Genomic DNA, 11,337 nt, shown 5'->3' with positions numbered 1-11,337 from the left:
GAAGGAAGGAAGGAAGGAAGGAAGGAAGGAAGGAAGGAAGGAAGGAAATAAGTGAGAGGCAAGAGTGCAAGCTATTTCCTAACTATACTTCCAGGTGCAGAATTGCAATGAACATAGGTCATATTTTATAAATCTTCCCTGTTGATACTAGCTGATGTTACATATACAACCACATATAGAAATATTACACCCAAAGTCTGCATCATATGTACCAGCATCATGTTTGTCTGGTGACACAGGTAACCACTTTTCTTATTTCTCCTGCAAACTCATTAATTAGTCCAATTACCCATTGCTTGGTCTCTGATCTTTATTTAAATCTGCACTGGTTGAGGTTCTAAGCCAGGGGTTCTTAATTTTTGGTTGTGTCATGGATTCCCTCAGAAAGTCTGGTGAAATCCGTGTCCCTTTTCCCAACCCCTAGAGTTTTCCCTGTTAATTATCTCCTGTTTATCCTGTCTATAGCTTATTTTTCTATAACATATTTGCTTATCCCTTATCTCATGTATTAGATTGTAAACCCCTTGAGGAGAGGGACTGTCATTTGCCTCTTTTTGAGTCCCCAGCGCTTAGCACAATGCCAGGCACACAATAGGCCCTTTATAAATGCTTATTGACTGACTTCAGAATAAAGCTTTTAAAGCATAAAATATATAGGGTTACAAAAGAAGACAATTACATTCAAATACAGTGATCAAAATATTATAAAAACCAAAACATGGGCTTCTTTCCTAAGCCAACAGTGACCATCTTCAGACCTACTGACCTGAATTCCCCAGTTGGAACAGGTATGACTCAATGGTTGTCAACAGCTACAGAGTCATATGCTCAGAGTTGGTGGATGACCCAGGCTGTTTTTCTCTGGCTCTATGGATGAGGGGAAGGAAAGGAGGGAGGAGAAGCAGTGTTTAAAATGCTTAAACATTAGGCAAGAATGAATCAGCCTTCCTGGTCAGTCATCCTCTACCATCCAATCATAACTTTCTCAGCTGCCATTTCCACTGTCTTTCTGCAGCTAATAGCCAGGCCAGGAATGGGGAACCTGCTGCCTTGAGGCCACACGTGGCCTTCTAGGTCCTTGGGTGTGGCTGTTTGAGTCCAAGTTTTCCTGAACGAATCCTTTTATTAAGGGGTTTTGTTCCGTGAAGTTTGGATTCAGTCAAAGGACTGCAATTGAGGACCTAGAGGGCCATGTGTGGCCTTCAGGCCGCAGGTTCCCCACCCCTGGCCCAGGTCATTCCTGGTCTGTGAAAGCCTCACCCCCGACCCACCTGCAGATTTGCCCAGAGGCACATACCCCACTGCTGTGCCGGAACCCAGCATCTCCAAGGGTTCTGTTCTCCTAGCAAAAGTATTGCTTTACCTGTTGGAGAGTGGATGTGAATTTTATTACTGGTCCTTGTGCCTCTTACCTGAAGAATCCACGACAACCATAAGAATCCATCTTGTTCCCACAAAACTTGAAGTGGTGTTTCTGGGAGGGACAAAGAAAAACCCGCAACATAAAGCCTGATATTGCTTCCCACAAAAAAAGCAGCACCATTAGCTGTGTTTAGATCTAAAACTATGTTTGAATTGAGCAGTTAGGTGGCACAGTGGATAGAGCTGTGGTCCTCAAATCAGGAAGACCTAAGTTCTAATCTGGCCTCAGACACCTACTGGCTGTGTGACTTCACCCTGTTTGCCTCAGTTTCCTCATCTGTAAAATAACCTGGAAAAGGAAATGGCAAACCACTCTAGTATCTCTGCCAAGAAAGCCTTAAATGGGGTCATGAAGAGTAAGAAATGCTAAAGATAATTGAACAACGACATGCTTAGATCCTTGTTCATCTTGTCTTCTCTGTCCTTTCATATCTTTTGGCTCTTGGAAGTTGTCCTCTGCTTTATAGCCCTTCCATGGGTACAGTTTAAAGAGGGTCTTGATTTCAGATGTTCCCTTCACTTTCAGGCTGAGCCCTCTTGGGATGGTCAAGATGATACTTGCTAGATTTGACCAGAGAAAAGTATGGCAGAGGGAGGGGAGGAGAGTGAGACCACTGAGCCCATGAAATTCAATCACCTGTGCAAATTACTTTGCAAACCTTCAAAATGTGATATCAATGTTATCCTTAGCAATGATGCTACAGTTGTTAGTATCTGGTTATTATATGTTATGTTATACTGTAGTACATTATATCATATCATATTGTATTATGTTATATTGTATATTACATTATATTATATTTATTATATTATATCATGTCATGTCATGTCATATCATATCATATTATAATCTGTTTTTTGCAACCTCCCACAATGGTTACAAAGTCAAGATACTAGAAGGAGTGCCCCATGCATGCTGGGGAAGCAGAGATAAAAGGGGACACCATAGATGCAACCCTCCAAACAGGCTGTTAGAACGGCAAGGTCCCAGAATCAACCTAGCCTTCTTTCTCCCTCCCCTCTCCCCAAGTCTGAATCAACTGACCCTCAAGGAGATCTAAGAAGGAAGAGAAAAGATTAAGTTTCCCCAGGTTACAATGCACAAAATCAAAGATACACACATATGTATATGCTGTTGCTGTTGAGTAGTTTCAGATTCTTCATGACCCTGGGGGTCATTCCTGGCACATAGTAAGTACTTAATAAATGCTTATTGAGTGACTGACCTCAGTGGCCATCTAGTCCAGCCCATAAGAAAAGGAAACCCCACTATCATATCCTAGACAACTGGTTGTCCAGCTCCTGCTTGAAAACTTCCAAAGACAGGGAGCTCACTACCTTCCTTGCGAGGCAATCCACTCTACTCAGTTTTCTGCTGAGTCTTCCCCAAAAATCAAGCCTGAATTGTACATTTTGTAGCTCCCACCCAAACACAATATATCTAATCTCTTCTTGAAAAGAGAATGCAGGCCAACTTGTGCTAAAGCTAGATCCTGTTGCATTGGGATGCAGTCTCCCTCCAGTAGGCCCAGGACAGAATCCAGGCTGATTTCATGAGGCATTAGAAAACTCAAGCTCTTTGAAATTCCATTTAAAATAACTATAGACAATATAAAATACTTAGAAGTCTACCTGCCAAGACAAATCCAGGAACTATATGAATTACAAAACAATTACTATTTTTTTTCAGGTGAATTCAGTTTTTAATGGTACACATTTCAGGAGGGTTAAGAAAAAAGTCCAGTCAGTTTACTTGATTAAAACTATAGTAAAGAAAAACGTGTCTTTGGGAATAACTTCTACAAACAATATATCCAAATTATATAATAACCAGTTAATATGTACACATTGATGCAAGTCCAAACCCCAAATTTCCATGGAAAAGGAGTTATTTTATACATTTATAACTACAAAAGTCTCAATAATTCAAAAAGCATTGTAAAAATTCCTTTTTTTTTCACTTGATATTCTGTAATAACAGTAAAACTTAGTTCCATTTCTCCCCTCCCACCTCCACTGTGCATATTAATGAACAGTTCACAACCAGCAGGTTGGGGACAGGAATTCCACAATCAATGAAATGAATGCCCTCTTCTGCACTTAGTCTTAAGGTGTCCAGCTGAACGGCGAAGTCTTTTTCTCTCTTGCCGATGCTGCTTCTCACCTTCTTGTTCCTTTTTTTTTGTTCTTCAGACCTTTTTAATGTGAAAGTCAACTGTTTGCTGCCAACAGTTGTATCCAATACATTCAGAATCCCAAGTTTTGCTTCAAGCTGCAAATGATCCTCAAGGGGTTTTTTCATTAGCTTCTGCTTTTTTGCAGAATCCTTGAAGCTTCCGAATTCCTCCCCTGCTTTGATCTCAAAAAATTGGGGCTTCATCACTGTTTGCTGATCCTCCTTGAACCTTTCCTGCCACCTCAGTTTTTCCTCTTGGCGGAGAAGTTTGCGCTATTTCCTGATCTCTTCAACCCAATCTTTTTTATCATCTGAAGTCTCAGAACTTTCTGCATCACTTGGTTTTCCTTCCGGTTCTTCCTCCTCTTCTTGTTCAAGGAACTCCTGTTGCTCTAAGAGTTTTAGTTTCTTCTTTCTTTTTTTCACTTATTTTTGAAACAAGTGGATTCAGAAGCCTAAATTCTTCACTCTGCTCATCCACCTGGAAATCAGAGTTCTCAAACATAACTTTGAATCGATCATCAGTAAGAATGTTTGGTAATTTCTTAAATTTCTTTTTCCAAACAGACCGCTGCTTTTCTTCCTCTTCTTCAATTAACTTTAGGGCTAGTTCTTTGTTAACCTTTGGCAGTTTCTTTAATTTGACTCTTTGTGCACGAGTTTCTTCTATCTTCTGTCTAATTCTATCTTTCCTGTATTCTTCATAAGCAAATGGATTTACCATCAATTTCACCTTATGATAGAGTCTTATATTCATGAAAATGCCCAGAGTAAAGGTGATCCAATGAGGTGTGTAAGGCCTAGATTGTCAAGATCTTTACTGGTGACAAATTTATAATCATCATAAACTGTGCTTTCTGGATTCTCTTCTAATTCTTCAGTCAAGTTGTCTAAGAATGAACACCATCTAGGAGCAGGACCCAAAACAGGTATGTAATAGATGCCCATTTTCGGGGTTTCATTGGCTGTCAGAAGCATTCCTGAATCTGGATAAAGACAGACATCATTAATATCATGTTCAGGTTCCAAGGAAGTAAATATTTTCCCTGTGTCTTTGTTCCAGTTTTTGATGATTCGAGAGTCTGCAGATAAAACTAAGTCTAATGAATTCTGGAACTGGATTGATTTAATAGCTAGACCATACTGGTGATCCTTAACCAGTAATGGGTTACTGGAGCGAAGATCATACAACAAAATCTGCCCTGTAGATGTTCCAACCGCCATGTTCAAAGCATCATTAAATTTCAGGGCTGAGATTGTAGGCAAACCGTCTATCTCTGTGTCAGCGGTGACACTGCTTAAAGCACAGTCTAAGAGTCCAACTCTATTTTGGGTTCTAGGGTCCCAGCATTCAACTCTACCCTCTATTATGCCTGTGGCAAACAAGCCATGCATGGGATTTATGTCACAGACTTTGTTCTCTGCAGAATCTGTTTGGAGAGGATTCAGGTACCGTCCTTGTTCTAAATTTAACCGGTATACTTCAGAGCTTGCGCCAACAAAGTACAAATCACAGGATGGATAGTAATAAGAAAAATCCCTCCCAAACTTGGGTATTCTGGTTTTGTAATAAAAACCTGATTGTGAATGAAATTCAATATATCTGTCATTGTGTAGGAAGACAATCTTTGAATAATCATCAGATAATATGTCAAATGTTACAACATCTGAATCTAAGCACCTTTCAAATTTCAAGGATAACTGATAGGTGTCATAACATCGAACTTGTGGCTTATATGTACCAGTTGCTAAAATATACTGTCCATCTTTGACATTGGTGCTAACCGTGGGCATCTCAAAATCCTGGATAAGTTCAATTCTCCTCTGAATATCAACATCTTTTTTTTTGCAGTGCTCTCTTCTTTCTGTCAGAAAGCCACTCAGGGAGGAATTTGCCGCAGCTCAGGCTGTAAATCTTGACTTCATAAAAACAATTACTATTACAAAACACTTTTTGCACAAATAAAGACAGGTCTAAACAATGGGAGAAATTGGATATGGGTATGCCGAGCCAATATAATAAAAATTAAAATTCTACCTAAATTAATTTACTTATTCAGTGCTATACCAAACAAACAAGTGAAGAATTTTTTATAGGGGTAGATGAAATAATAACAAAATTCATCTGGAGGAATAAGAGGTTAAGAATATAAAGGGAATCAATAAAAAAAAATGTGGCAGAAGGCAGTTTAGCAGTATTTAAAACTATATTACAATTTTAAACTATATTTTAAACTATATTACAAAGCAGTAATCATCAAAAGCTGGTACTGGCCAAGAAATAGTGTGGTGGATCAGTGGATCAGTACATGATACAGAGTAGTAATAGTAATATAATGTTTGATAAATCCAAAGAGCCAAGCTTTTGGAGCAAGAACTTACTATTTGAAAAAAATTACTGGGAAAACTGGAAAGCAGTTTGACAGAAAGTAGGTATAGGGGCAGCCAGGTAGCACAGCGAGTAAGAGCACTGGCCCCAGAGTCGGGATGATCTGGGATCGAATCCGGGCTCAAACACTTAGCACCCACCCATAAATACCCGGCCATGTGACCTTGGACAAGTTACTTAACCCCAATTGCTTTAAAAAAAAAAAAGTAGGTATAGACTGACATCTCACACCATGTACTAAGATAAGCTCAAATTGGGTACATTATTTATACATGAAGGAGAAAATCTTAAGCACATTAGGGGAGCATGGAATGGTTTACCTGTCAGATCTATGTATAAAGGAAGAGTTTATGACCAACAAGAAATAAAGAGGGTCACAGAAAGTAAAATGAATAATTTTGATTACATTAAAATAAAAGTTTTTGCACAAACAAAACCAAATGCAGCCAAGATTAGAAAGAAAGCAGTGGAGAAGGGATTTTTACAGTAAAAGCTTCATTTATACAAAAATATTTATAGCATCTCTTTTTGTGGTGGCAAAGAACTGGAAATTGAAGGGATGCCCATCAGTTGGGGAATGGTCGAACAAGTCATGGTAAATAACTGTAATTGAATATTACTATGCTATAAGAAATGCCAAGCGGGATGATTTCAGAAAAACCTGGGAATTCATATGAACTAATGCAAAATGAAGTGAGCAGAATGTGCAGAACATTGTACACATTCAGCAGCAACATTGTAGCGATGATCAACTGCGAAAGCCTCAGCTACTATGGTCAATACAATGTTCTGTAACGATTCTGAAGGACTTGTAACGAAAAATGCTGTCCACCTCCAAAGATGACTGATAATCAGTGTAGACTGAAGCACGCTTTTATCACTTTCCTTATTTTTCTTGCTATTTATTTGTTTGATTGGTGTTCAGTCATGTCCTATTCTTCTTGACCCCATTTGGGGTTTTCTTGACAAAGATATTGAAGTGGTTTGCCATTTCCTTCTCCAGTACACTTGACAGATGAGGAAATTGAGGGAAGCAGGGTGAAGTGACTTGCCCAAGGTCACACAGCTAGGAAGCGTCTGAGGTCACATTTGAACTCAGATCTTCCTGACTCCAGGTCCGGCGCGCTATCAGTTGCATGATGGAGAGAATTTGGAACAAAAATTTTTTTTCAATGAATTTTTAAAATAAATTATTAAATTTATTTCTAAAAGATAAGAAAATCGAGGATCTTAGATGAGGGTCTAAGAAGGAGCGAAGGGGTGGGGGCAGAAACGGGCTCCCTACGCTCTTGATGTAGATTGGCTCGCCGGGACATGACGGGTGGGTACTCTGGACCAATGGGAGTGAGGAGCGCGCTTCTCCCCCCTCTCCCATCTCGTTCCGTGGCCGCTCTAGGCTCACCGGAAGTCTTCACCTCGCCTCCTCCCTGCCCGCTCTGCGTCCCGGCCTCCGCTTCCGCTTCCGGCCTCGGACCCTTAGTGCTGAGGGTCACATTGAGTGAGCGGTGTCCGCGGCAGGAGCAGCTGAGACAGCGACAGTGACCGCGGCGGAAGCGACCTCAGGTGACCCCCCCCCCCCCCCTGGCTGTGCCGAGGCCCCCCAGATACCCCTCCCCCCACCTTCCACACTCACTTAGAGGCTACGTGACCGCCCGTGTGGCGCACCTGCAAATGTGCCTCGCGCCCCACCTTCCGCACTCGCCCCGCGCCCTGTACCCCCAGATATGCCCCGCGCCCCACCTTCCGCACTCGCCCCGCGCCCTGTACCCCCAGATGTGACCCGCGCCCCACCTTCCGCACTCGGTAGTGTATCCTCCCTGTATACCGCTGCCTTCGCATGTTCCGCACCCCATCTTCTGCACTTGTCTGCATATTGCATGTCCTTGTATTTGCCCGAACCCCGCCTTCGGCATTTGCCGGTGTGCTGTGCAGCCCCTCCCATGTATCATAGACCTGTACCCCCATATATTCCTCCTATCCAGCCTTTATACTTCCCTATATACTGTGCGCCCCCAAATGTGACGTGCACCCCACTTTACACCTATATGCTGCACATTCCCCATACATCTATTTCTATGCTCCTTTAGATACTGCACCCCACCTTGTCATCCCGCATATGTGCCCCACACCCCACCTTCTGCACCCCCTTAATACTGCACTCCCCCATAGATATAGGTAGATATACACACATCACCCTCTAAGCTTGCCTGTATATCATACACCCCTGTATACTGCCACCTTAGCACTCCCACATATGTCAGACACTCCACCTTTTACACTCACCTGCATGCTGTGGACTCCTCCCATGTATGCCTCAGCACCTCTAGCCTCCACTTCTGCCTATTTACCCAAGTACCCATGGATATACATGCATCCCACCTGTATAACTTACACATAAAGAATACCCCACTCTACACCTACCTCTGTTCAGTGCACTCCTCATACATACTGCTGCATATTCCACCTTCCACACTCTTTTATATACCGTGGCCCTGCCCTCCATCTCCCAGATTCCCTTGTGCCCAATGCCACCCACCATCTGCTCTCCTGAAGCCCAGCCATCCACACTCCGGTATATCCTACCCATAGCCCTGCCTTACCACCCCAGACCCTACCCCCTTTCTCATTCCTGGTGCAGAGTGGGCCTTGACCCAGTATTCTCCCCCTCTCCCTGCTGCCTCTTGGACCCCCAGGATAGACCCTGGTGGGGTCAGGGATTGGCACTCTCTTGGGCCCAGGAGACCATGAGTGACCCTCTGCTCCCTCTCCAATCCAGGAATCACCATGTCTGAAGACATCAAGTCCAAGATCCGAAACTACCGCACTGCACCTTTCGACAGCCGCTTTCCCAACCAGAACCAGACCCGCAACTGCTGGCAGAATTACCTGGGTATGCAGGGGGCTTCCCTTCCAACCCCACCCAACATGTGCCCCCAGCTCTCCCAGCATGGGTGCTGAACTTGGGGCTTTCTTTTCCCAACTAAACAACAAATTCAATACAAATCAAACAGTACAGTACAAACTGTATTTCAGTATAATGTTTTCTTCATAACCCAATGTATTTTATTTCTGTGCATCTAAAACATTTTAAGAAGGGGTCCCCAGGATTCACCAGACTACCAAAGGGATGCATGTTGCAAAGAAGGCTAAGAATCCTTCCTTCCCGATCGCTGTACTATGTCTCCAATTCCATGGGATGCATGATGCAAAGAAGGCTAAGAATCCTTCCTTCCCGATCGCTGTACTATGTCTCCAATTCCATTTGATGTCAGCTCATGGAGGAAAGAAACTGTCCTTGTGTCCCTAGCTCAGTACCTGGCACAGAGTAGACAATACACACATGCTGAATTGAATTGATTCCCAGGTGTCTGGTCTCCTTTTGGGATCTCAGACCCTAGGATCCAGCTTCATTCTCCCAGACTCCAGGGCTTCTCCCGCCCCCTCCAGGTCAGCTACTAAGCCCCTCTTCCTTTCCCTCCTAGATTTTCACCGTTGTGAGAAGGCCATGAATGAGAAAGGTGGTGATGTGTCCGTCTGCCAGTGGTACAAACGTGTCTACAAGTCCCTCTGTCCCCTGTCCTGGGTATGTGGTCCTGGAAGGTTTTGTTTTGGGTTTTGTGGGGAGGAAGGGGCACTATATTGGGTCCATCTTTCTGGTTAGGACTGCCTTTAGTGACTCTCCTAACCAAGGATGTTAGGATGTCCACCCTGCTTGCAAGGACCTGTCTTTCTGCCCTGCTTGCCTGCCTTTGGCACCCCTGCTTAAAGTTAGCTCCCCACAGTTGAGAGCCTAATTGTGTCCTAAAGCCAGGGGGCCTCAACCCTCTGTGTGAGTGACCCTGAGAAAAATCTCTGCTTTCCCTCCCCTAAATCTTTTCCTTTTCTGTAAGATGGGAGAATTACCTTTGGAGTGGGAGTGCTGAGATAAATGAGTGTGGGTCACATGTAATAAATGGGACCAGGCCTGGCACGAGGGAGAAGCTAGGCCTGAAAGAAGCCAGTTGGCATCTTTCTGTCATCTCTAGGTGAGTACTTGGGATGATCGCAGAGCAGAAGAAACCTTCCCTGGGAAGATCTGAGCTACTTCCTCCTCCTCCCTTACCCCACCCCAGTGCCTGGGGCTGGATCCCTCCTTCCTTCAGGGGGGGAATGTGATCTGTGACTACCCTGGCTCTGGGGCACCTGAATCATGTTAAAATAAACTGTGTTGGAATCAAGCAGATGTTGAGTGTCCGTGAGTGTGCACCACAGGCTAGTGAGGGAAGGAAGGGTATGGGGAGGAGAGGAGAGATGTTACCCACTTTCCCCAGCCTGGCCTTGAACCCAGACTTCTGGCACCCATGAGTTAAGAGTTGCTGCCTTTGCCTCTGGGTGATGTTTCATGGGCCCCATCCTGGATGGGCATGGGCAGCACCTCAAAGCACATCTGCAGAGCATTTCTTATACACGACAGGCTAACAGTGGGCAGAGTTTCTTTCACTTTGGAGGCTCAATGGGGTCTTTGGAGGGTTTGGGGGAGGTGTTCCCCACCAAGAACTATGTGTCTCTTCTCTAGGGGGACCCTGTGCTTTGATGTGGGAAGACAGATTTGATGGGCTCTTGGGGTGCAGGTCCCCTCCAGTCAGTCCCTCACTCAGTCTTTATTGAGTGTCTATAAAGGAAAGCTCACACCTTTCACGTGTTGGTGGATTTATTTTAATTGTGGGTGGAAATCTACAACTTGTTATATAAAACGGTGAAGTTGGATACATGTTCAGCTTCTCATACCAGCTTCTCCTGCCTTTGTACAGAGTACCATGCCAAGGGATACCATAATGGAAGCTTAGGAAGCAGCACTTTTTGTGTGGGGGCAATTTTAGTTGGGAGTTCAGTTCCTGATTAAAGTCAGTAGCATTTTTTTTTTCATTTTTCAAATGCTTAATTAACTTCTAATTTACATCATTCATTTCCGCCAGATTTTGAGTTACACATTTTCTCCCTGTTTTTCCCCTACCCACCGCCCCAAAATAGCAGTTCCACAGGATATCCCCTCCTCCAATCTGCTCTCTCCCATATCTTCTCTTATACCCCCTTAGACTTTTCCAGTAGGGCATGGTGCATCTCTGTGCCCTGGTGCCTGTATATCTTATTTCACAATTACATGTAAAATAGTATTAATAATAGTATATATATATAATTTTTATATTTCCCTCCCTCCTATCCCACCACCCACTTGTTCTATTCTCTACTTTGATCCCCTCCCTTTTCAAAAGTGAATGCTTCTAACTTCCCTCCCCCAGCCTGCCCCCCCTTCCATCATCCCCCCTCTCATCCCCTTGCTCCCTACTCTCCTGTAGGGTGAGATATACCC

The 11,337-nt window shown here is 43.6% G+C and overlaps 1 protein-coding gene and 1 pseudogene across 2 annotated transcripts in view; one reads left to right on the top strand and one right to left on the bottom strand.

Annotated features, from left to right (window-relative positions):
• Positions 1-10,204, top strand: part of COX6B1 (cytochrome c oxidase subunit 6B1) — a 60,927-nt gene extending 50,723 nt beyond the window's left edge. The window contains exons 2-5 of one of the 2 annotated variants that reach the window (XM_069078680.1): positions 7,454-7,550; positions 8,764-8,877; positions 9,470-9,570; positions 10,013-10,204. In XM_069078680.1, coding sequence (XP_068934781.1) covers positions 8,772-8,877; positions 9,470-9,570; positions 10,013-10,066 — 261 coding nt within the window. In that variant the 5' untranslated portion in view covers positions 7,454-7,550; positions 8,764-8,771 and the 3' untranslated portion in view covers positions 10,067-10,204. Of the gene's footprint in view, positions 1-7,422; positions 7,551-8,763; positions 8,878-9,469; positions 9,571-10,012 lie in introns of those variants that run through there. The other variant, XM_069078679.1, reaches the window with a different exon arrangement.
• LOC138154086 (nucleolar protein 10 pseudogene) lies at positions 3,102-5,518 on the bottom strand (annotated as a pseudogene).
• Positions 10,205-11,337: the final 1,133 nt, after the last annotated feature.

Source organism: Petaurus breviceps, unplaced genomic scaffold (assembly GCF_028583685.1).
Source record: "Petaurus breviceps papuanus isolate PSGF00001 unplaced genomic scaffold, PetGlider_PUasm1.0 91041, whole genome shotgun sequence".
Classification (NCBI taxonomy): Eukaryota; Metazoa; Chordata; class Mammalia; order Diprotodontia; family Petauridae; genus Petaurus; species Petaurus breviceps.
This window is presented reverse-complemented; position numbering and strand designations above follow the sequence as displayed.